The sequence below is a fragment of the Myotis myotis genome, unplaced genomic scaffold, assembly GCF_014108235.1.
Source record: "Myotis myotis isolate mMyoMyo1 unplaced genomic scaffold, mMyoMyo1.p scaffold_m19_p_2, whole genome shotgun sequence".
Lineage (NCBI taxonomy): Eukaryota > Metazoa > Chordata > Mammalia > Chiroptera > Vespertilionidae > Myotis > Myotis myotis.
This window is the reverse complement of record NW_023416324.1, coordinates 144,936,804-144,963,474: the sequence shown is the minus strand read 5'-3', so window position 1 is coordinate 144,963,474 and position 26,671 is coordinate 144,936,804. Positions and strand designations below refer to the sequence as shown.

General features: G+C 41.9%; 1 protein-coding gene across 17 annotated transcripts in view; it reads right to left on the bottom strand.

Annotated features, from left to right (window-relative positions):
• BBX (BBX high mobility group box domain containing) overlaps positions 1 to 9,445 on the bottom strand; it is a 295,838-nt gene extending 286,393 nt beyond the window's left edge. For 6 of the 17 annotated variants that reach the window (XM_036351112.1, XM_036351117.1, XM_036351131.1 and 3 more), the window contains exons 1-2: positions 9,302 to 9,445; positions 5,979 to 6,049 (exon numbers count right to left, since the gene is read on the bottom strand). In XM_036351112.1, coding sequence (XP_036207005.1) covers positions 5,979 to 6,038 — 60 coding nt within the window. In that variant the 5' untranslated portion in view covers positions 6,039 to 6,049; positions 9,302 to 9,445. The other 11 variants (XM_036351123.1, XM_036351126.1, XM_036351118.1 and 8 more) reach the window with 7 other exon arrangements.
• Between the last annotated feature and the right edge of the window lie 17,226 nt (positions 9,446 to 26,671).

Here is a 26,671-nt window from a genome sequence, read left to right as displayed (position 1 = left end):
CATTCACACTGGATGGCTATTGTTTTATTGGCTGTTGTCAATTTTTTACTTGACGATCAAAGGCAGGGGTGGGGAAAGAACGGCCCACAGACCATATAAAGCCCTCAAAATCATTTGGTCTGGCCCTGCCACAACATTAAGGGTGAATTAATTAAATGTTTGACCAAATATAGCAGGCTAATTTTTAAGTTGGTAATTCTGTATGGCCCAGAATCCTATATAATAAAAGCCTAATATGCAAATCGACTGAACAGTGGAACAACGGGTCACTATAATGTGCACTGACAACCAGGGACAGACGCTCAACACAGGAGCTGCCCCCAGCCCGCAGGCCCCGACCGGTGGCGATGGGGGGCAGGGCCAGTGAGCAAGCAGCGCCAGGCCAGCCAAGGCGGATGCCAGTGGGGGCCCCCCAATCGCCCCACCAGTCGCCCCACAGATCGGCCCTGATCACTGGCCAGGAATAGGGACCCTACCTGTGCACGTATTTCATGCACCAGGCTTCTAGTGATGTTATAAATATACAAATGGCCCTTGGCAGTAAAAAGGTTCCCACCCTGATCTAAGGGAAAGAGATCAGTGCCCCTGACCAAATAGTCAGGAATTCCACGTTTTAAAAATTCTTGTAGCACACTGGTGCTACAGCACACCGGTTATAACTTGCTGCTTTAGGGAAAATGAAAATTAAAGGTATAGTTTTGAGAAATTTCAATCTTAGTGGAAGTTAGGGTGAAGTGAGATATAACTATGAAAACTTATACTATATTTTGAGTGCTGACTATAGATAAAGGTCATTTACTGACATTACTGTCTGTAATTCTCACTCTGTTGCATGGTAAATACTAATATGTCCTTTTGCACATCTGATATTGAAAGTTTATTCTGAAGTGACATGCTCAAACTCGCTCAGCTTAGTAAGCTATAGAGGCAGCACTGTTCCTTGCACCATACCTGCTACTGCAGGAATATCTATCTACAGAGGGCCATGGAGGTCTTCTCAGTATTGCAAAATGCTGACTGAGACATAGCCTTAGAATCTTGAAGCTGCACGAGACCTCAGCAGTCAGTAAACTCTAACCCCACACTCAGTGCATGACTCCCATTCAATCTTTAGCCATCTGTCCCTTACACCAGTTTCTCAAAGTGTGTCAGAGTACCCCACACCTGTTTCAGTATCCCCTGCAGTACTATTTGAAATGCAGAATCCTGAGCCCTACACCAAACACACTGAATCAGAATATCTGGGGGTGGGGCCTGAGGACCTCCACTTTTAGCAAGCACTCCAGGTTGGTGTTTCTCAAACTGTACATCATAAAAAATCAACTCAGTGGATGACACTCTATATTTATTTTTCCGTAAAATGGTTTGGAACAGATTAGATTTGTAGAGTTGGATAGGAATAGAAAATATCAGAGGGCACTGCTCTTAGTACTGTTTCAGAAAACTTTTGTTTCAGTTTTTATATGTGGATTGGGATATAAAAGATATTTCCTTTCATACATTTCAGTTAAAAAACACTGAAGAAATATAGTTACTTTAAAGAATTTTTTGTCCTTGTTCTTATTTCTCCTTTGAAATAAATTATCGATCTTTTATTTCATTATATCCTTGTATGGAATAATTCGTGAATAAAATCCTTCCATGTCCTTTTTAGAATCTCAGTTATTCCATTCCAGGAGCTTATTTATTCCCTGATCTTTTTACCCAAGGGCCATGTTTAACTATTGGTTTAATTATTTAATCAGTATTTTACAATATTTTTATTTTTTCTAAGACTTCATAAAATCCAACTCATTCATATTTTTACTCTGTATCTTATACAACCACCTCATACCTGAAGTCATTTCACTATCTAGATCAGCGGTCCTCAACCTGTGGGTCGCGACCATCGGAAAACACATATAGCATATCAGATATTTACATTACGATTCATAACTGTAGCAAAATTACAGTTATGAAGTAGCAACGAAAACAATTTTATGGTTGGGGGTCACCACAACATGAGGAACTGTATTAAAGGGTTGCGGCATTAGGAAGGTTGGGAACCACTGATCTATATCCTTGAACCCACTCACACATTTTAACTTAAGTTTATATTTTGTTAGGTGTGTCAAGGCTTCATGGTCTATATTAGTATTTAATCATGTAAGTCTCTCATTTCCTTAGTCTTCCACCTTCTCTCTATTTATATATACTTTTAGATAGAATTCTCTAGTAGCTTGCCTTATGTTACATTTCCATTGTATAATTGATACTTATTTTAATTCTCACCTTATCTTTTTCTTTGAAAGAAAAAAGTGAAAACAACCCTCATTAACACATGAGGATTTTTCTGGGTATATACCTTTATCATTTTAAAATGATGTCCTGGCGTTTCAAGGAACTGTCATTGCCTTCTACGGAATAATATGCACACATATGAATGTTGAGTGAAGCTATACTCACAAAGTGCTTTCCTCAGGTATGACTTAAAATATAGAAATCTCTGCAATTCAGCTCAGTATGTGATAACTGCCCTTGAGGTAGTACAAACCTACTGATTGAATGACTGTCACAGAATTTTCAAACTGTAAGAACCTTGATTCAGTCTTTAGCCTTAGTCTTTACTTCCCTCAGAACATTGTTCTCAAAGTGTAGCCTGAGGACCACCTGCACCAATTTACCTGGGGCATATGATTAAAAAAAAAAAAAAAAAAAAAACGAAGCCATGAAATTACAATGCTTTTATAATTTAGATTGTTTTCATTTCACAGTGAGAGGAAGAAAACTGACTAAAAATATAGGATACCATTTAGACCTATTTTAAAAGTTACCCTTCACAATGAAATGTTAAAAAAACAAGGTGGACTTCAAACAAGTGCAAGAACAGTGTCGTCTTCTTAAGTTAAGCATCTGCTTAAGTTACCATTTTAAAATACAGGTATGTCACCCTGGTGGTGATGCAATATGCCACAGTTAATTGCCTAAATTTACTAATTTAGAACATTTAAATATCACAATTTTAAACATTTTTGCACTTTTGTAAGACAGCAATAATTTCAGGATTTCCTTTAGTACAACAAAAACAGGCATGCCTGTAATGAGTCTATTTTCAAAAAGATTTTTTAATAGGGTTAAGATGTGAAGTCTTTATTACTTCTATTAAAGTTCTCTAATATTAAAGTAATTGATATTCATGGTAAGATCCCATAAAACATGGCTCTTGCCTTACCCATGCTCTTTATGAAATGTAGGAAAACATAAACTTTAAGTATGTTAACTGTTGATTAATAATTAAATATTATGCTTTTAATTTTACTGAAAAATATGGCTAACTTTAACTGCCAAGTTAGGTTTTATGAGTTGCACCAGGTTAAGACTGTTTTTTTCTTCTTTACTTCATACAAAAAAACCTTATCAATCATATAGTTTCTTACAGCACAAATGAACAATAAATTATTACATGTTCACCCTAGCTTTCACTCAAATGTCTAAAAACAATTTTTTGTTTCAATGGTTTAAGTATAAACATCAGGTCTACAGGTCAAAGTTGTATACACTTTTAAAGCTGTCTAGCAGAGCTATATGTATCCTAAAAGCAGAGCTATCTCACAAACTTTTAAACCTGGGACTTTTTTTAAAATTTGGTTATGAAGATCAAGATGGATTTTTAAAAATGTGAAAACTGGACACATATGTAATAACTTAATCAATAAAGAAATTTTTTAAAAAGTGTGAAAATTGCAAATTTTTGTTAATATCTAAGTCTCCAGTGAAAAATTCTTTCTAAAACTATCAGAGGAACTCCAAGTACATAGCACTGAAAAACAGCATAGATGATTCTCCTTTTCAACAGCGAGCATTAAAAATGAAATGCAAGCCCTGACTGGTTTGGTTCAGTGGATAGAGCATCAGCCTGCGGACTCAAGGGTTTCAGGTTCGATTCTAGTCAAGGGCATGTACCTTGGTTGTGGGCACATCCCCAATAGGGAGTGTGCAGGAGGCAGCTGATCAATGTTTCTCTCTCATCGATGTTTCTAACTCTCTATCCCTCTCCCTTCCTCTCTGTAAAAAAAAAAAAAAATCAATAAAATATATTTTTAAAAAATGAAATGCGAATTAAAGCTTCAGTTTCAGAACTTAATAGAGATATGCAGAATAATGAAATGTGAAGTTTGGAAAAACTTGGCAATGTAGAAGCAAAATCTTTATTTAAATTCTTATTTTGATAATCAAGTCTCAAATGCAAATAACTAGCAATTCACTATTAGGGTGACTTTTAGATTACCACAATAAGTTTTGAACTATAAAAACTACTCTGACTTTAAAGACCAAGACTATTCTTGAAAATAGTGTTTTAATGAAGCAGTTACTTGATATCTCAAAGAAATATAAAAGACCATGAAATAGCTTTGATTGCGGAAATTGCAGATTCCCATTCTAAATTTTGACTTGGTCGAATAGATCCATGGGGAAAAAACTAACATTAAAAGTTTGCTCCAGTGAACAAAATAGTGTGCAACTGTGGTGTTCTTTAGTAATCAGGAATACACTTTGAATACTCTTGCTATACATTCAAAAATGGAAAAAACTTCTCTTCCGAACAAGCTTTTAAAAAAAAAAATCAAAGACATGAAATCCACATATTTTGGTGTGCACTAAATTCATCTTACAGAACCATCTCATCCTGACCACTCCAATCAGCCTCTTTTACATGGGATATATTATGAAGTTCTCAAAACTACCTGAAGTAATGTGATATTTACATTCCATAAAAGATGCTAGATATTTTAAATTATGTCTCAGCAAACAGTCTCAGCAATAGTTTATATCATATCTCAGCGAAGGTTCTCAGCAATGTCAAAGTATATTTTGCTACTGTCTGGAAACTACCAGAAAGGCCTGGTCTTCAAACTCAATTCCTCTTAATACTAAGAGGACCTTTAAGAACGCACACAGTATCCCAGGAAGCCAAGAAACAAGACAGATAAGTTCCCTTTTCCTTTTTCTTTTATGAAAAATTGAGTCCAAGTCCACTTTCATTCACAAAATATAACCCCATCTTCACTATGGTAGTATTACAAAGCACCGTAGCTGATTTACACAATTTAGTACAACCAGTTTTCTTAACATATCAGCAACTTAAGAGTACCTGAGGAGTTCCTTATAATGGAGGGGCAAAATTACAAGTTGGTTTTCTACATTTGGGCTCACCGTGATGCCTTCAAATGCTCTATAAATTCTCAGTTTTCAGCTAGACCATTCATTATTTCTCACAAACTTTTTAGACACTTGCTATCCCACACATTATTTCACAGATTTTTCCTTACGGGAGGTATTCATCTGTAAAAGTCACTTAATAATGAATTTCAAAGTCACTATTTATTGTATATATAGGCTGTTAAAATGTACCAAATTTCTCCAAATACTTAAATTTTGAAGAAAATTAGGATCAATTTGGTCAGTTATTTGCCTTTAGAATCAAGCTGGTTGGTACACTAAATGCTAGATATACTACACTACCCAGTCCACCCTTCCCCACAAAAGTAACTGTCACAAACAACACAAAAGAAACCTAGGAAAGAGTAAGCAAATGCCACTCACTATAATCTGTACGATGCTTCTTTGGGATTTTAATAATTGTCTCCATTCATAAGCTGCAATCTTTCCACAAGATTATCTAGCATTAAATATCCTAGGCCTCCAATTCTGTAAATCACATTATCCATTAAAATACCTATTTGAAAATAAGTTTTCAAATAACACTTACTTGCAGATAAACGTGAAATGAACATTTAAACAATCTTAAAATATTAGTAAGAGCAGCTGAAATCTAAATACTGAGAATCCTAAATTGGCTTCTGTTGTGGGAACCTCAGTGGAGCAAGCTTTCCGGGGTGTTGCAACCCCAATAAAGCATCCTCTTGTACACAGTAAGGACCCTTATATCACTACTGACAGCCATCCAGGTCTCCTGTATGAAGAGTTTGCATACTTACCCAGGAAGGCAAATGGAAAGTACACTGGAAGAAGATGAACTGCAGCAAAGCCTTTGTCATATGATAGTGACCTATAAAGTATCAAATAAAGGCACATCATCAGTATGGTAGAGCTTTACAAGAGTCCCAACTCCTGCAACATCTATGAAGGATCCGGAAGCTAGAAGTCCATCTCCCACCAACCCCTCCCCTTCCTCCACCCCCATGCTGGAACTGTGCAGCAATAAAGGCCAAAAAGTTCCCTGTATTCAGAGGGCAGAGGGTGAGGGTAGCCCAGCTGGCATTTCAAGGTGTTTCAAGCACCCTCTCTCCCTACTCCCCGTATGTGCAAAGCAGAAAGTTGATCCATTCTGCAAATCCAAAACCCACACCGCGATCATTCATCAACTTGCACAAGTGATCGCCACCCCCAGGACAAATACACCAGTAAGTAACCAAATCATAGCAATCGATCGGCAGCCGGCAGCCGGAGCCTCCCAGGTGCCCAGGAGCAGGCAGGAGGTAGCACTGCGATGGCAGCGGATCCAGGTAGCGCAGCCCTCGGCCCTGCAGATCAGGGCTGCCACCCACAGCCGTCGCCCAAACGCCGGGCTCCGGTCACAATCCCGAGATTGGAGATAGGAACCGAGCGAGGAAACACATTACCAGTGCCCAGGGCGGCAAGTGCAGGGCCACCAGTTCGGGGTTGGGGGAGCTGGGAAACGGAGAGGGAGGAAGGGAGCCAGAGATCCCACCCTGGCTTTGTTGCTGGTCACCATCAAGTTTGCATCTTAGTACAAAATGTCGATCTTAAAGGCTGACAAGACAGAGGCAGAGGGAGAAAGAGAAAGGGAATAGAGTCCATCTTGCTTTGGGGAAGAGGGGAGAGAAAAAAAAATTGAAGTGCAAATCCCACACTCCGGGCGTAAAAGTCTGCTAAACACCTTTTCATAACGGAGGAGCAACGAGTGGGGTGTCCCCGTGCCCGTGGCCGCTCGAACTGGCGGCAGTCTGAGCAGAAAAGCCTCCCTCTCCTCCTCTTCCTCCTTCTTCCCTCCTCCTCCTCCTCCTCCTCCTCCTCCTCCTCCTCCTCCTCCTCCTCCTCCTCCTCCTCCCTCTCCTCCTCCTCCTTCTCCTCCTCCTCCTCCTCCTCCTCCTCCCGCGGGCCCCGGCGAAGATCCCGCCGCCACCGCTGCTGCCTCCGCTGCCCCCCGGGGAGGTACCGCCGCCTGGCCCGGCGCTGCCATTCCGGGCTTGGACCGCACGGTGCGCGTGGGGCCGGGCGCCGGGTGGCTGCGCGGGGACGTCCGCGCCAGGGACCCCCGCACCCCCTCGCCGCGGGCTGGCTACACGAGTCGCGCGAGCAGAGGTGGTGGCGGCGCGCAGGGGGGCGCGCGCGAGAGCCCCCCACGCCGCGAGTGGGCCACCCCAGGGGATGGCGAGGAACGTCCCTCCCCTGGCGGGGAAAGTACCGCCGTCCCCGGCAGCCCGGCGGCCGCGGACGGGCGCGGAGAACTGGACGTGTCATGAGCAGGACAGGCAATGGTTTCAAAGCCCCAGGCCAATGGATCATTAGCCGAGGCAGAGCTCGTTTCGTCCCCATCCCCCACCACCTCCACCCACCTTCCCCTCCGCCGCTCCCCCCACCTCGCGAAACTTTTCAACAAGATCCACCTGGACTAATGTGTCCTCAGACAGTTAAAATATCGACGAGACCCTACACCCCGCGAGGGAAGGGGCATGCACGCTTTATTTTCCTTTCTACAGAAAGGAAAGCAAAAAATAGCTTCTCTCTCCGTCTCTCCCTCTCGCCTCCCCCCCCCCCCCCCTCTGTCGTACATGTTGTGTCTTAGCTTTTTTGCATCGTTTCGTTTTACCTTCCTCATTTAGCAGAAATGATCTCGGATATTTCACACATTAACGTGTTCCAGATTCTTGGATTCGGGGTCCCTGTACATGACTGGACTCGGGTTTGGTCTCTTACGTTAAGTTTCATACAATACCACCCCCCCCCAACAAAAAATAAAAATAATAATACATTTCTGAGGGTGAGCGAGCGAGACGAGGTGGAGGAGGAAAAGAAACCTCGAGTCTGATTTCTGTAATCTCCCAGCGACCCGGATCGCGGCAAATAACAGGGTAACACGAGTGTGGCTCGAGAGGGCTGGGGAGCTCCTTCCAGAGGCATCGACCCCATCCCCGGAGAAAGGATCTGCAAGTTTTCTGTCATCGCGACCATGCAATGCCACAACTTACCTTCCGAAAGGAGACTTTAAACAGCCAAGGCCTTCCTCCTCCCCGCCACCACCACCCCCAGCCTTGCTCTCTCCACCTTAAACTTATTGACACAACATAATCCCACATTCAAGCAAAATCCTGACACAGCCTCCCTCCTCTCTTCCCTCCCGTTCTCTCTCTCTCTCTCTCTCTCTCTCTCTCTCTCTCTCTCTCTCTCTCTCGTCCTCCCACCCCCCCCCCCCACCGCGTTCCCTCCCTCTCCTCTCTCCCCTTCTCCCTCGCCCTCTTCCCTCTCCCCCTATTCTTCCTCCTGGCCACTCCGGTACTAAAACAGCACTTTCTCTACTCGCCGCGCATTTGGGGGGGGGGGGGGGGGTGCGAGGGCAGCGATCCGCGGGGCCGGAACACCCCAATCCCAACTCTCCAGATGAACGAGCCCCTGGGCTGCTGCTCCCGGTCACCGACGCACACGAAACGTTCCACGGATCCACCGAGGGCTGGCGCCCCGTACCTTCCTCCCCTGCCCCGGCTCCCCAGGCCCCACCTCCCCGGCAGCCGCGACCAGGCTGCGATCCACGTACTTTCGCCAAGATGAAGTTTGGGGCTCCCCGGGCGGCCACGAGCCGCCCGCCGGCGTGAGGGCTGTTGTTGTTTTCCTCGGGCGGCTCCTGCCCGCGCCCCGGCCCCCGTGCCCCTCTCTCGGGCGGCGCTGCCTGTGCGCCGAGAGGTGCTGGTTGCAAACGCAGCCTGGCACCGGCTGGCCTACTACTCCCCAGCCCGGCCCCCAGCCTCCCGCCCGCCGGGCACTGCCTCCGCGCCCCCCGCCCCCCGCCGGCGCGGCCGCCGCGACCCTCGCCCCCGACCTCTCCCGACCCAAAGTTTTGGCGGAGGGGGAAAGTGCCCGGGGAGCGGGCCGGCTGGCGGCGGCGCCCGGCGCGCGGGGTTCCCTCCGTCTTCCTCAAGTCCACCCTACCGGCTGCCGCCGCCGCCGCCGCTGCTCCTGCCGCGGAGTCCTTGGGGCTGCAGCCGGGCGGCTCGCAAGTGAGTCGGAAAACAGAAAGTGCGGGGAGAGCGCCCGCCACGGGCTGCGGCTGCGGGGCGCTTACCTCGCGGGCTCGCCGGCCGCGAGGGCGTGTGTGTGGCTCGCCCTCCGCGGCCAGTCAGGGGTTCTCTATGGGAAAGTGGAGAGGAGCTCGCGGAGCCGCTCTGCCTCCGCTTCACTGTACACTGCTCCACATACAGTACATGCAACCCGGAGAGCCCGAAAACACTCACTTTATATAAGGCAGCCTGCCATTGGCCCGCGCGCTGACGGACAGGCCGCGCGGCCAAACAGGAGGCCCGTTACACCCAAACACACGCGCACACACACACATTTCACAGAGACACACAAAGATCATCACATTTTCTATTTTCTCATGTTCGGGACCTGTAGACAGTAGGAGAGGGGCAGGTAGGGAGGCCCAGCAGAGTGGGGAATGGGCGAAAAACCCTGGGTGCACCCAGTGGCAAGGCTTGAAACTGGTGTCCATTTGACTTGGGAGGGTGATAGTAATAAACTACAACTCCCCTGGATATGGAAGTGAGGGGTTGTGTGTTGTTGTTTTTTAAATCGTTGCTGTGTGGTGCCCCATGGAAGAGGCATGCATTAGGTTATGATTTTACAGCCTGGCCTGGCTGATAAGTGACTAAGAAAGGCTTTTATCAGCTTGAATTTCTTTTGTCAATGGGTTAGCTATCACATAGGCCAAAATAGTGCAAGATAAGTTTATTAGGAGTATAGTACATCGAGGTTGTTAATGCTTCATTCCAAGGTAAATTCAGAAAAATCAATACAGAAATACACAGAAACAAAGATAAACATGTTGCTGAAAGTGCCAATCTACTTTCGGCTGGTCCGAGGACTGCAAGTCACCTGCGTGGGCATACACAGTGCTACAAGGTAGAATAAGTCACGGAAGATTGTCTATGGTCCCTTTCTTTAAAAAATAGACCTTTGAGTCAATATTGCAAGATTTGTATTTGCATATTACATATATGATATTGACTTTACATATTTCACATCATATGTGAACATCACATGTTGGGTGACTTTTGGAGATGGTGAACCCAAGGGGTTCTTTCTGACTTTTTTTTCTATGATGTGTCTTCCGCAGATTATGTTTGACAGTTCTATATAAACAGGTAAACAGGTCAACAGGTTGGTGGGGGGGGGGGGGGGAGCAAAGCTGGAAATTAAGAGGAATAAATTTTAGACCCAACTCTTAAACTAGTGGAACCAATTTTGAGCAACTAACTTAGTTACTTTAATGCTCAGAATTGGTTTTAGGTTTTATTTTCATTTTTTCTTTTAAAATTAAAATAAGAAGCTTTCCCCAGTTTCTTTTCATTAAATGTTTACTCATCATCTACTATATACTGGGCATAATCACAATCTCTAAATGTTTTCTTAAGAGTGCTTCTGATTTAAGAGTCTGTGAGTTACTCTTAAACACAAACATTTTGAAGATTAAATAAACACTGCAGTTGTATGGCCTAAATGCATGACTTTAAAACTTAAAGGAAAGCTGGATAAGAGAACTTACTTCAAATCCTCTTTTATTTCCTTGATGCTATCTTACAGTTTTCCTCTCATAACCCTAGAGTTATCAAATGAGAGACAGAGAGAGAAATAGATACTGAGAAAACTTAAGTTTATGAAGTTTAGTAAACAGTGATATTTAGAAACATGATGTTTTGTTTATTTTTTAACGAAAATAACTTTTAAAATGTAAAAGTGTTTTATATACACAACATTTTAAACTGATAATATTAAAGGTTATATTTAATGACACTGCATTTAGTTGACAGAAGGAACAAAGTGTTCTTTATCCACACTGCATGGCTATGAGGTCGCTTCTAAGTTATTATCTCTGTTTTGCATTCAAGTTCGAAGACTTCTGACAATAAGAGAAATGAGACAGAGACAAATTACCTAACCTGATCAATATTTCACAGAATATACCAGTGAAGAAGGAACTTAAACCCAGGACTGGACTCTTCATACTCAACACAGGTTTTGAGTAACTTGACGGTTCCTTCAAAATGACAAACTTTGGGGACCAGAGGCAGATGAAGTAAAAACCAGAAAAAAGAAAAGAAAAGAAAAACTCTCTTAGGATTTCACTGTGCTCTTTTTTGAAGAAGAGGGAAAAAAAATCAACACAAGTTGCTATATTTAATTGCTGAGTGAAATGTTGTGAATTATTTGCTAGTATATTTATGTTATGAAAACTATAAAAGACCAGCTCATCCCCCACCCCTGCTCCCTACCCAGCCATAGGAAAACATTCTTTATTTCTTTATGGCCGTAGGATTTTTTTGGTTGAATTATGCTGAGTTCAGCAGAATTATTTAGAGCTACAGTTTCAAACCTTTTAGATCATTCATTGCTATCAGTAAAATGTTTGAGCGTGCACCTAAATATCTGTGTAAAATATACCACTGTATTCATGTATTTTTATTATGACAAAGCAAACACTCACAAAAACGAAATGAAAAAGCATGAGATAAAAAGAAATTAAGAGTTTAAACCTTTTCTTCCCAGAGTCCTATGCTATAGCCTTAGCACAGGCCACAGGGTTTTGCATTCAAGTTTGGAGACTTCTGACAGTGAGAGGTGATAACTGGCCAGGGATGATGCAAGAGAGCATAAAGTGCTTAGAAAAAGCTATTGGAAAACTAGTGGGCTAATGGGGCCTTTAGATTAAAAGAATGACACATTAAAACACACACACACACACACATTATATATCAGTGGCATGTTAGGCATCATGTGGCAGTACGAGCAATCATTTAATATTTGTTTGCAAATCACTTATTGGGAAAGATCTATGTGTTGGGCACTTGTGCATGCCAGATTCTGGAAAAGGAAATTTGCCTGCTCCTAGAAGTGATGGAATAGAATAGAATGCCAGTCTCATGTGTGATAGACAGGGCCTCACCACTAAGTAAGGAAAAGAGGCTTAGAAATAAATGTAATATAGTACTTTACCATTTAGAAAATATTTTTGGATTTTAACTATCTCATTTAAGAATAAACATCAAGACACTTTAAGTGCCAGTGATGCTCAAAAATTAAAAATATGTTCAGGAAAAAATCGTAGCTTTCATAAAGTTTATTCAATTTTTGTAATGTAACTTTATGAAGATAAAAACAACCATTACAGGTAAAAGGCTTTTAAAAGGGTCTACGATCTTCCTTTCTTGTTTTCACATTTGATGATACAGGTTAAGTTCAGATGGTTAGCATAATCTTCCTTCTCACGGCCTCGATTTTTCATTTTCTTAATTTTATTTATGAGCTTTCTGTTGTAAACCACATGAAATAATTTTTGGAAAGTAAATTTAAATATGTGTAAATGTGTATGTATAAGTGCATATGTTGTTTATGTAGGTCTACAAATAAGATTGTGTTACTTTATTCATATATTACTTCTTTATACTAATTCCAATCCTGATGTCACTACTTCCTAAATGTAAACTTGGAAAAATTCCTTAATCACTCTAAGACTGTTTCCTAGTTTATAAAATAGGAATAATAAGAGTATCCATAAATACAATAATCTATGTAAAATGTTTAAGCCAGGACATACTAAATATTCAATAAATATTATTTTAATGTGTCTTCCCACATACAAGCCAGTGACAGCTGTTTTACAGAAAGTTATAAGACTTAACCCTCTTATCAAATGGAGTTTATGAAACTTGTTGCAATTTACTTCCAGTGTTGACAATTTCCTTTTAGCCTACATTCAACTAACTTCAGCATAAAAAGGAGTTAAGCCTAATCCCAGGAAAAAGCAAACATCTTATTGGGTGGCCATTATTAAACACCTAAAAAGGCATACTTGTAATAAATCACTCTTTGAAACAAGCCTTGTTTTGTGCATTGAAACTCTAGATAGTTGCACTGATGAGGGTCTGCCTTGCATAAGTTTTTGGCTTGTACTTGACCTTGCTGAGCTTACTTTTTTTTTTCTCTGTAAGAGAAATTAATAACAACAACAACAAAAATACCTCTCTTCTCAAGGCCAATGCAAAGAGACTAAAAATTGAAACTCAGACAATTGGACCAGTTCTCAACACCAATGCAAAAATTTGTAATCTCAAAGAAAACCAGCTTCTACTGGATCCCAGCAGAGTTAGGGATTCATACCTTGCTTTCTTAGAGTGACATTAGGCAAAGCTTCTCATAATTCCCACTCTCTTGTGATCTGCTGTAGCAGTTTATCTGTGTTATTCTTAAGGCATTAAAATACCTGGCCTTGTATTACAATATCTGTATTGATAGAGATCTCTATTTGATGGCAAACACCTTGAAGAAAAATTATGATGTTCCATTAATCATTTTGTTATTCGACAGTGGCTAGCACAATAATTTGCGCATTACCTAACATATAACAGTTAACTTAACAAAGATTTATAAAAACAAATGAACAAAACAAGTAATCAAAAAGACTATAAATTCTAAGAAGGACCAGAGAAAATCTACAGAGAGAAGCGCCAGAGAAAGTTAGGGATCCCAGGTATGGGGAATATAACTTACATTAGTCATCATAGATTACACCTTTCTTTTGTTTCAGTTTTCCAAATCACATGTAAGATAGCCTAACATACTCACAAATATATCCACATGAGGTAGGAGAGACAAATAGAGGGACCTTCTTTTTAAAGATGAAAAAAAGAAGCAGGGAAAGGCTAACTGATTCCCTCGATATCGTACTGCTAGTAGCAAAGCTGGGTTAGTACTAAAGTTCTAGCTACCTAGTTCTGCAGGCTAGCTGCCTTTGGAAGTAGGAGGAATAACCAAGGAGTCATTTAAGGATCATATCATAAAAATAGGTCTCTGAGTGGACGATGGCTTTACACTAATGGATTTGAAAATAAAGTCAGTAAGTACTAGCATTAGAGGGTCCTTCTAGCCACTTTCTCATTAGAAGCTTCAACAACATCCCCAACAAGGACACGTTGAGCTCCTGGGAACTCTCTTCTTCCCAAATCTGTTTTGTCTTCTGATGGTTTTGCATAGTAGAGTTCTTCCTGGGATTTAACATAATTTCTTTCCTCTTGTGTTAGTCATCGTTCCTTTTTCTATTTCCTTGTTACCACACAGAACAATCTAAATCCCTTTTCCCTGTGACACTTGAAATATGTGAAGATAGCGCTCATGACCACCGCCTACCTTGAGTTGTATCTTTTCCAGGCAAATAGTCCCGATTCCTTAAAACATTCTTCCTAGGGCACCATTCTCTATTCTTAGTCTTCTCTTAAACTTTGCCTATTATCTTTGTTTGTATGCTCCTTCAAGTGGCATATCCAGAGCAGGTGGGGGCTGAGGCTATGTGCAATACAGCATGACCAAGGCTCCCTGTCTTTGAAACAAAGTTTCTATTACTGCAGCCCAGATGGAACACTCTGCTGACCAATATTGTTATTCTCCAAAAAATGTTTTTAAATGTGTGCTGTTAAACAACTTATTTTATCCCCCCAAAATGTATACATACTTTAACAGCTGATAGCTCAATTTTGAAAATTAAATGTATTTTAATAAACACTGCCTTTATAATTATTCAAAATTTGTGTATGTATTTTGGGATGTTCTATATAACCTATTTTGGGAAACTGAGGCATACACTTTAATGACCCAGGTATTGCACAGTGGTTAAGATCCAAGGCTTTAGAGTTATAACAACACTAGTGTCCTGGTGCACGGATTTGTGCACATAGAAAGGAAATTAATTAAAAGTAATATTTTAATATTGCTATTTGCCCTTTCTCTATAATAGAAGTGTCAACCAAATTCACAATCGACAATGACAGATCGAAACACACGAGTGCAATTGGCACCAGCGAGAGCTTTATATGTATCTCACATGTGCGAGTCAACAAATGGTGCGAAGCAACATTTGCTTCATTAGACCTGCTTTCTGATTTAGTTAAACTTTTTCCAGCCCAGTGAAGCACCCCAACTTCTCTTTCAGGTAATTGTCAGCAACACAGTAGTAAATATCAACATGAAGCGGATTGTTATTGTAGATCATGCAGGGAGAACAAAGGGTAAAATATTTAACTGCAACAGTGTTTGACTATATTCTGCTCAGTGAGAAAACCTGAAGTCATTTTCAAGGTCCACCATTTCTTACTTCTTTTCAGTCGAGTCAAGTTTGAAAACTTTCTAAATCTCCATTTTCCGGCTAATGAAAAGAAAATAAGATTCCACCGAGTCTCCTATCTACCTACTCCAGGAGTTCTGTGAGGATCAAATGAGATGAGGCATGTGAAAACGTTCACAAACATTTGGTTAAACTGTAAAATGTTTGCACCTGGCTATAAAGCAAGCCGGGTTCCTAGGCTGAAGAAACTCTAAGGAGGCTAGTCGCTAGGGAGAGGAAGCTGGTCGTTTCTATGGGACATCAATACCTGGCACCCACAGTGACTGTTTCAGGGCTTGGCTGGGCTGTGGGCGACATTTTGTGCTATGGGATCTTGGCAGCATTGGCTGCGATTTGGTGGGCTGTCACTCTGGGGTGGTGGTGGGGCCTGTGTCCCACTTGGGGGAAGCCAAGTGTTGGTTTGTCAGTGCCAGGTTCGTGGTGCCATTTATTTTTAAATGGCCAGTGCGTGTCATGGCAGCTCCTGCGTTGAGTGTCTGCCCCCTGGTGGTCAGTGTATGTCATAGCTACTGATCAGACGGACAGACACTTAACCTTTTATATATATAGATGGGTTACTTAGCCCCAGCACTAACTTTGTGGACTTGGACATACTATGTAACCTCTCTTTGCTTCAGTTCTTCATGTATAAAAGGGATGGGAATATATACCTTGTAAGTTTATTTTAAAAATTAAACAAAATAATATATGTAAAATATTTAAAACAGAGCTTGTCATATAATAGCACCCAATAAATGGTCAAGTTTTTTTTTCTTTAGCTGATGAGGCTCAGCTCAGAATTCCATTTTGTCACATCTTTTTATATGCTGATTATTTCATTCAGCATATTTCTATTGATTTTACCATCTTTGGTTCATTCACACATTTGATGCCTTCCTTACATTTTTTTTCAAGTCATTTTTAAAAGCATAGACTAAGGCAAAACCTAGAGTACCTACCTCCCAGTGGGTTAGCATTGATCGTTAATCAGCACTCCCAGGGCCACAGTTGTTGCATCTGCAATAGAACCACCTAATATCACTTAAATGGAATATAATATTGTGATCATGTAGGAGCTTTATTACAACTTAATGTATTATTATATTGCCTCATATTTCTTTATAAGAAATTAAACATTGCATATACACTTGAAGTCCCCTCCCCTGGTCCAATACCTCTCTAGTTCTCTCTAGAAGTGACCATTATTTTGTCATTTCACTCTCATGCTATCCATATTCTTTGCAGTCCACTCATTAAAATACTTGGTGTGACTTAGTCAAAAGGCTTCGTGAAATTTTCATTCATTAATGTTATCAGAAAGGAGTCCTTTTGTGGGTGGGGTATACTAACTCTGGTTAATTAAAACAAAAACAGGAAATTATGGAAGGATATGGGAAAGCTCTTAGAATAAAAGAAAAGCTGGAGAACCAGATCTCAGAAAGCCCAGGGACACTGTCAACTCCAGGGACTGAGACCACTTGAGATGAGAATATCTTCATTATGATGAATTTGCTCAAACTCTTTTCCTTCCTTCCTTTCTTTATGCCACTAAAGAGAGTGCAATGGAAGACTCCAATTGTGTTTACCCAAGTTTTATGCTTACACTTTGCCCAGAGGAGGAGAGGATACTTTGCTTGAACCCCCTACCTAGAGCACCGGGTTTCCTGGTGTGGGGAGGAAGGGTCGGTGATGGGGGAGGCAGGCGTTGAGTTAGGGCAGAAACATTTAGGTGCGTGCCGTGTATTGGTAACATTCTAGTTCTTGGTGGAGCCACAGGAGCTCATTTTGTAACTTACATAGATGTAATGTTATTCTTTTGCATGTATCAAATAATTTTGGAAAACAACAATAAACCTTAAGAAAAGTTGGGAAAAGAAGATTGCACACACACAAAGGTTATCAGGCTCCCAAAGTAAAATTGGAGTAGTACTACTAAGAGAAGAATGAAAATAGATACTGGACAGGTGAACACAAGAGGTCCAAAACACCTCCAGCAGCCACAGTGCAGCTGAGCTATTAACACTGTTACAAAAGAAAAATAGGTTTAGGCCGGCCTTACTGACCCCATGCTGGCTTCTAAGGATTACTTTGTCCTTTTTCTAAGTACATACAGATCTTTCCTTTACTTGCCTATCTTAGTCAGATTTCATTTCGTTTCAAGGACCGTAAAGCCAGTCAGATAAGCTTAAGAAAAAAGGGAAGTTAATTGTACAAATATAGGGGTATCCCCCAGAAGTCAAGGGCAGTAAGGATAACCAGGCCTGGAAACAAAAGCACATGGCCTCCTTCACTGCCAGTGTCACCAGGTGAGGGACAAGGATTCATCTATTATGGAGAGCTGCTTTTTTGGCGTTTGTAGGCCAAAAAGTGAGCACATGAATAGGAGGCTACAAAGGGTATTCTACTACATAGCACTTTCTAGAATCTTATCTAGGCTCCATGTCTCATTCACCAGCCTATAATCTGCAGAATCCATCCTTTTTTCCCATCACAAGAAATTTAGCCAGAATTACTCAGAATGTTTATGGTCTGATTTCATACCCACATATGCAGGGTGTCCCAAAAAAAGTATACACACTTTAACAGCTGATAGCTCAATTTTGAAAATGAAGTGTATTTGAATAAACACTGCCTTTATAATTATTCAAAGTGTGTGTGCGCATTTTTTGAGACATCCTATGTTTGGAAATAAATTATTTCATTATATGTTTACCTATTTATTCTATTCCTTCACTCATTCTAGAAAAGATTTCAGTTGGCCTTCAACAGTTCCAACTTTCCTGCATGTTTTGTCAAGACTCAGGTATTATTCCATAGATCTAGGAAATCTGAACTCATTTAGAGTATCTAGGTGGTCCCTTAAATTTTTTAGAAACTTTTTTTTTTTTACTTCCTATTTCATTCTACAGCAATCTGCTCGAACTAGGTGAAGACAGGGAGGATTTATTAGAATCACTACACAGGTAAGGTTACAGTAAGGAACAACCAACAGAAAGCTATAATTTAAACCCCAAATACAGTGGGATTATCAGGGATCGGAGATAGGCGATAGGCCAGGGACATTTTCTGAAGGTGCCGTTGCAATGCAGGAAGTACAGCTGGCAGAAAGATTGCTTTTTCCTGAAGTGGGATGGGACAAACCGGAGAGGCATACAATTGAGAACTTAACTAAAACAATGATGTTTGAGGTAAAAGAGATGAAACTAAAGAGGGGCGGGGGGGGGGGGGGGGCTTCAATAATGGTTTTCCTATGGATTCGCTTCTAGACTCACCCCCACCATATATGATTTACTAACAACAAGCAAATATATCGAGATCGAGGCTGGCCTGTCAGAAATTACAGCTTTAAAAAAGAGCAATGTGACAGTGTATTTCATACCTTACCTGAAATTAAGCTGGAAGAATTGACTCCGGGTCTCAGGAGTATTTAGCTATTTGGAAGGGAATGTTTTCCTTTTCCTGTCTTTTGACACTTTTCCTTACCATCTTCTTTCTCATTCAAAAATAAAACTCTGACCTGTTGAATGACAAAAGTTCTCTTTCCAAAGACCAGATTGACTGTTAAAAGTTTGTTAAAGTGCTGATCTCTGGCTAGCACTATGCAAGAGAAGGAAAAAGAAATGGGTAATTTTGCTTGTCACAATATAGGAGGGAGAGATAGGAAGGAAAGAAAGAGGAAGAGAAGGGAAGGAAGACGTATTCAAAGAGAAATTATGCTGGAAGGACTTCAGAAGTCACCACCTTTGGCTCTGACTTTGCATTGAGCTGTGACCTGAGTAGGGCTTGGAGAAGGGGAGGAAATAAGATAAAATAAACCTCTCCCTAAGAAGATAATTATCCATTAGAAAAAAAGCCTCGTGAGCAATACCTACGTCCCCAACACCAGACAGAGGGAGAAGGGGCTCTCTGCCCTTTAGGTCCCAAACTACTGCAGACATAACCAGTGGCTGCAGCAAGGAGGAGGCCTCCTTTGGGGTCCTAATTTAGACAATGTGTGTCCTTCCTGTTAAACCTTAACTGCTGAGTGAAGTCCGGAGTTCCTTTTCTCCATCGCATTTCTTCTGTTCAGAGGAGAAAAGCAGGCCGCAGAAAGCCCTCCCGTTTTCATTCTCCTCCGCTCCTTCCAGGCTTCCCTGCCACGGTTTGTTTTGTTTTGTTTTTTTTGTTTTGTTTTGTTTTGTTTTTAAATATGTATTTTTATTGATTTCAGAGAGGAAGGAAGAGAAAGAGAGAAATAGAAACATCAATGATGAGAGAGAATCATTGATTGGCTGCCTCCTGCCTGCCCCCACTAGGGACGGAGCCAAAAACCCTGGGCATGTGCCCTTGACCAGAATTGAACCCGGGGGAACCCTTCAGTCTGCAGGCCAACGCTCTGTCCACTGAGCAAAACCAGCCAGGGCCCCTGCCACATTTGGAGGCTGTATCTGCTCTCCCACCCTTTACAGGCTGGCGTTGTCTCTGGCACTTCGAAAGAGGAAGGGTATCTCAGAGTGATGAGTGGAGAAAAGCTGGTCCCTGGTCTTGGTGGTCATCGAGAAACCAGTGACTTTTCACTCCTGAACGAAGTAAAGAATAAAGAGGCATCCTACGAAGCTCAAGCTATTATTCTGGTGAGGTTAGAAGAAAGAACCAAGCTCTAGGAGCCAACCAGTAAGTTTCACGGGTCACACATTCATTAATTCATTAAACGACATTTATTAAGTGCCTTCTCTCTGCCAGGTACTGCGATTATTGCAAGGGACACCAAACAGATGCGGTCCCTGTGCGAATGGAGCTATGGTCTGGCAGCAGAGACGGATGCAGTATACCACACAGCACAAAATGTGCCTCGGGGTCAGGGGTGGAGGCAGAGCAAGCCAGCCTGCAATGCTGGAGGAATCTAGAAGTGGGGGAGTAAATGCAGGATCTGAAGCTGCCCAAGGGTCAGCTGTTTTAAAGAGTAAAGAGATTGTCCTTGGTTGGCTAAGAAAATAAGGCTGGATTATGATATCTTTTGGTTCTTAGGTTGGTGTTACATTCTAAGTAAAAGAAAATGCCATTTTGGGACTTGTCCTTTTTATGATTTCTATGGTCAGTATTATTCTTTTTAAACTCATGGGCTTGTGTGTAGTAGTGAGTGGTTGGAAGAGATTATTTTGTTTGCTTCAGAAATTTCAGTAGAAGGCTATATGTATTAGGAGTATTCAGCAAAAAAAATAAAAATAAAAAAATCATGTATTAGTGGTTATAAGAAGACATGTCAAGAAGTACTATGAGGTTTCAGGTGGCAGCTACACTGAACAAACAAAAGTTTGACTATTTCCAAAGATAAAACATGTCTGATCAGAATGACAAACACTGAATATTGATGTAGATTTTAGTTTTTATTTATATTTTGGAGAGGCATAATTACATTTTGATTTTATGTCATTTTTTTTTTATAGAATAGACCTGTTACTCTACTGGGATTGTGTATCCTCAGCAAGCTATGCAATTTGTATTGATATTTGCTTTATCCATGCATGTTCATAGGGTGTGTGTGAACTAAGGCTCTCGGGGGAGGCTGAATTGCTTAGAGCTTAAGAACCAGTGCTTCTGGAGTCAGAAAGATCTGAATTCAGATACGGGCCCTGCTGTTTACTAGTTGTGTGACCTTGGACTGACTTCTGAAATCTGCCCAGCCTTAGGCCTCGATTTCCTAACACGTAAGATAGGGATTATGATGGTCCCTACCTCTAAGGCTTGTTGCGAAAATTAAACTGGATGCTGCATATAAAAACAGTCCCCAGCGCTCAATAAGTAGTAGCTTCCCTTTTAAGTGTGTCCAGTAATGTTTTGTGTCCTATGTCACAGAGCCCTGGAAGACAAATAGAAATTTTCTCTTCTGAGGATAATTAAAATGTTTGAGAGATTTGGGTGGCCCATCCTTTGACGATTGCTAAAACGTAATATGGTAGCCAAAGCCGGTTTGGCTCAGCGGATAGAGCGTCGGCCTGCGGACTGAAGGGTCCTGGGTTCAATTCCGGTCAAGGGCATGTACCTGGGTTGCAGGCACTTCCCCAGTGGGGGATGTGCAGGAGGCAGCTGATCGATGTTTCTCTCATCGATGTTTCTAACTCTCTATCACTCTCCCTTCCTCTCTGTAAAAAATCAATAAAATATATTTAAAATAAATAAATAAATAAATAAATAAATAAATAAATAAATAAAACGTAATATGGTGGAACAGAAATTACAATGGATGGAGTGAACTAAATATTTCCTTCTCCCTTCTTTACAAAAGATAGTGGGGCTCACAATTATTTGACACCATTGGAGAATATCAGAGTAGTTATACATTTCTGACATGATTCGTTTAGTTTTCTGAATGTGACTGTACTAGAACAAGAACTCATTTTTAGCTCCAAGTCGCCATTATATCTTTAGCACTCTGCAGTCTTATGATAGCATCTTTCAAAATGTGATTCATCAGGATCACCAGGGTGACTTGTTAAAGATTCAAATTCCTGGCCTTGACCTGTGAAGAAGTCTCGGGATTTTAAACAAATATCCCAACCCAGCTGATTTTTATCAGCACCTGAACTTAGGAATGACTCAACCACACAAATAATGATGTTCCACGTACAAGCTTTACTCCCAAAGCTCAGTCAGGTTATGCTTATTATTTAAATGGTAACGTGTCTAAAACATTTATGGGACACACCCTAAAACCCTCACAGGACATAAAACCTTTGTTCTTTATACCTTAACAACCATTCCAACTCACTGGATTAATAATCACTTACTTTCTCGTCTAGTCTTCAGAAGCAATTATCTTTCCCTGCTAGCCATGGTAACTGCTAAACTGTTACATTATCCTCGTTGCTGAAGAATAGGGTTGGGGATGGAGCAGAGTGAATAGATGTATGTTGAGATCCACAGAGAACTTCTGGTTTATGCAAACCTCTCTAGGGTTGAAGCTGTTAAAGTGGGCCTTTCTTGCCCCAGTCCCTCTGTTCCTAGTCTCATATCCCTGGTATACATCCTCATGACATCTCCAACCTAGACATCCCTTCTGTCTGGTCACTACTCTAGATCTACTTTGGTCACATCAGCCAGGTATCTGTGATTGCTATCTGATTCCATTTCTAGAAATGTGTTAGCCATGAAGGCAGTAAAACTTATATTTCCATGCTCCAGTTTGTACCTAGAAAAGGTATATATATGTGTGTAAAAGTGTCAACACACATTGCAGTGTGGGGAAAGAAAGAAAAGATGCCTCTGAAGTCAGGGAAGAAATCTCTGTCTTTCTATTGCCTGGCCTACGTGGTGACAGGCTAGGAGACAGGTGAGCTACGGAGGTAGACCTGATGCTTGCTGCTTCCAGTATGTTGACTCTGTGAGTACTTAGCTTGCTGAGCCATTTTCTCCAGAAATTTTTGATATTTGAAGTCCTATGGTTTGGCAGAGTGAATGGTGCATGGAACAATGCTAATTTACTTTTGATTTTAAATGTTTTTAGGAAATCCTACTAGCTTCAACAAAAATAGACATTCTTTATGTGTTAGGTTTAGAGATTGCATCTCAGGAAAGCAAAATCTCTTCAACATGACTCTGCTAGTGTCCCACAAAAGAAACCTGCCCATCTAGCCACTTGAATAAAATCAGGCCCCTATGCTGAGATGGCTGCCCCAGCACTCTGGTTCACAGAGGTGGCATTGCCTAGTGTGTTACAGAGCAGTAGCTATGCACAGGGGCTCAGAGTCACATGTGGGTTTTTGAGTCCTGGCTCCACCCCTCGCAGTTGTATGAGCCTGAGCAACTTAATGAGCCTCCGTTTTATGAACTATAACATGAGCATAATAGTAGCTGTGGTGAGAAACATATGGTAATGGCTTTAAAGGTCTTTATGTTGTCCTTGGCCTGTAGTAGCTCTCAGTAAGTAGCCTTTTGCTTTTTCTTCTTATGATTCTACTAGAGGTCCAGTGCACAAAAATTCGTGCACTCGAAGGGGGGAGTGTCCCTCAGCCCGGCCTTCGCCCTCTCACAGTCCAGGACCCTCAAGGAGTGTCTGACTGATGGTTTAGGCCCGCTCCCCAGGGGGAGCGGGTGTAAGCTGCAGTCTGGCCTCCCTCTGAGGAAGGCAACTGGGTGGGCAGATCAGGGAATGGCACTGGGCCAGCAAGCGGCCAGCCCCGCCCCCCCCAGCACCCCTCCCCTGCCACTGGTCATCGCAGCCCCTCCCGCCATTGCTGTCCCCTCCCTCGGATCGCTGGCACGCGCCCTGGCTGGCCTAGCGCTGCATCCCCCCTCCCCCCCACTGACTGGTCATTCCACCATTCGGTCGATTTGCATATTATGCTTTTATTATATAGGATTACCCCCACCTTTCCTTTGCATCTTGTTCAGGTTTATTTCAAATCTAATCATGTAATCTGTCAAGATGCACCTAATTCCCCATTCTTTTTTTTTTTTTAATATATTTTATTGATTTTTACAGAGAGGAAGGGACAGGGTTAGAGTTGGAAACACCGATGAGAGAGAAACATCGATCAGCTACCTCCTGCACACCTCCCACTGGGGATGTGCCCGCAACCAAGGCACATGCCCTTGACCGGAATCGAACCTGGGACCCTCCAGTCCGCAGGCCAACGCTCTATCCACTGAGCCAAACTGGTTAGGGTAATTCCCCATTCTTCATTCTTTCAATTTCATTTATTAATTCAACAAATATTTCCTGAGTGCCTACTGTGTACAAGGCAATATTCTAGGTACTTAAATCAGAGAACAAAACAGACTCAAATCCTTGCAGTCATGGAGCTTGCACTCTAATCTAGAGGAGAAAGGTAATGGACAATAACAGAGTGAATTAATTACATAGTATGTAAAGTGGGAGAAGGGTTATAGGAGAAGAGAGCAAGGGAACGGAGGCTGGGTGTAGAGGTAGAAGTGTCCCAGTTTTCAATGAGATGATTATGATAAAACTCAATGAGCTGTTTAAACATAGAGGGGTGGGAACTTCCCTCTTTCTCCACGAAGCTGTGCAGAGTTCACACTATACCTGGGAAATACTAGGCAGAGAGGGTGCCTGGGATGCCTGAAAGAAGTAGAGGCCATTCTTTAATTTCTCAAACGCAGCAGAAAGAAGTACAGTGATGCTTGCCCATCAGGTGGCAAGAACTGTTTTTCTTTTTTTTTTTTTAAATTATTTTTACTGATTTCAGAGAGGAAGGGAGAGGGAGAGAGAGATCGAAACATCAATGATGAAAGAGTATCATTGATTGGTTGCCTCCTGCATGCCCCCTACTGGAGATCAAGCCCACAACCCAGGCATGTGCTCCTGACTGGAATCGAATCTGGGACCCTTCAGTCCGAAGGCCGACGCTCTATCCATTGAGCCAAACCAGCCAGGGCAAGAACTGTTTTTCATTCTCTCTTTTTAACTTCACTCACCTCTAGTCTCTAAGGTCATGGAATCTTTATCCCTTGCTCTCCTGGGTTTCATGTCTCAGGACCTTCAGTGATAGATAATGTTATCAATAAAAGATGAGGTATTAGAACTTCTTATGCTATATCTCTGTTTTATATAACAACTCCTTTGCAACTCAGAAAAACATATAAACAACTATACACCCATTACTGGATTTAATCTTAGAATTTTTTAGTAAAACATAGCAGCATAATTACTTTTAAAGCCTGCCAAAGTGGGAAGAATACTGCATTGGGATTCAGAGACTAGTGATCCTGCAGCCCTACCACTATCATTTGACAGCTCTGTGTCCAAGACTTTCTCACCTGTGAACTGGAGGTGGGGGAGGTGTCCCTTCCACCTCTCTAATCCTGTGAGTCTCTGAGAAGCCCCAATAATTTATTTCTTCTAGAAACTAAAGCAAGTATAATGTGTGGGCATATAATTTCTTGATGTCTGCTTTATTAAAAACTTCAGTTATAGTGACTTGTCCATTTTTGGATAGGAATAAAAGTCGGTTGGTAATATTTTTTTATGCCTCTTTCCCTTCCATGCTATAAATGAAGACAAAACTGGATTCTTACTATATGCTGCTCACTAGCGTGCCTGGCACTTCAATGCCTTATCATTAGATGTTATCTATCAAACACTTAAAATATCCCAGTATTCATGAACATAAAGAGACCTACAAGTGCTGAAGACTTGTCCTCAAGGTCTCTATTACTGTTATTTTTATACTAGAGGCCCCATGCACGAAATTCATGCACTGGGCAGGGGGTGTCCCTCAGCCCAGCCTACACCCTCTCCAATCTGGGACCCCTCGGGGGATGTCCGAAACCAGCAGTCAGACATCCCTCTCACAATCCAGGGCTGCTGGCTCCCAACCGCTCGACTGCCTGCCTGCCTGCCTGATCAATCACCCCCTAACCACTCCCCTGCCAGCCTAATCGACGCCTAACTGCTCCCCTGCCAGCCTGTTTGCCCCAAACTGCCCTCCCCTGCAGGCCTGGTCACCCCCAACTGCCCTCCCTCCCCTGCAGGCCTGGTCACCCCCAACTGCCCTCCCACCCCTGCCAGCCTGGTCACCCCTAACTACCCTCCCTCCCCTGCAGGCCTAGTTGCCCCTAACTGCCCTCCCCAGCTGCCCTGATCTCCCACAACTGCCCTCCCCTGCTGGCCATCTTGTGACCACATGGGGGCAGCCATCTTGTGCAAGGGTGTGATGATCAATTTGCATATTACCTCTTTATTATATAGGATCAGAGTTAATTCTATTAGTAATATGTTATCACATAAATAACATATTATAATTTTCATTTTACATGGGAAGAAATTGAAATGCACATAAAGGTCCACTAAAAAAACAAACAAACAAACAAACAAACAAACAAACAAACAAACCAACTCAGTCACTTCATCCTCTGAATTCAGACCTTTCCTTAATCTTCTAAACCAGGCATTTGCAAACTACTGCCTGCAGGCCAAATAAGCCTTTTCTTCCCCATTGTCTCTCTCACCTCTTTTTATGTGGCTTTTACACTTTTTAATGGTTGAAAAAAATTAAAAGAATACTACTTTGTGATATGTGAAAATTATATTGCTTTTACATTTCAGTGTTTATAGATGAATGGGAGTACAATCACTCCCATTTTATATTATCTGCTTATATATTTGGTTGCTTTCTCTCGAAAAGGCAGAGTTGAATAGTTGTGACAGAGATCGTTTGGCTTACAAAGACCAAAGTATTTGCTGTCTGTCCCTTTACAGAAAAAAACAACTGCCAATCCCTGGTCTGCACCATAGGGGTGTCTTTGTTAGAGGTCTAAGGAGGACATATAGATACTCATGGAATT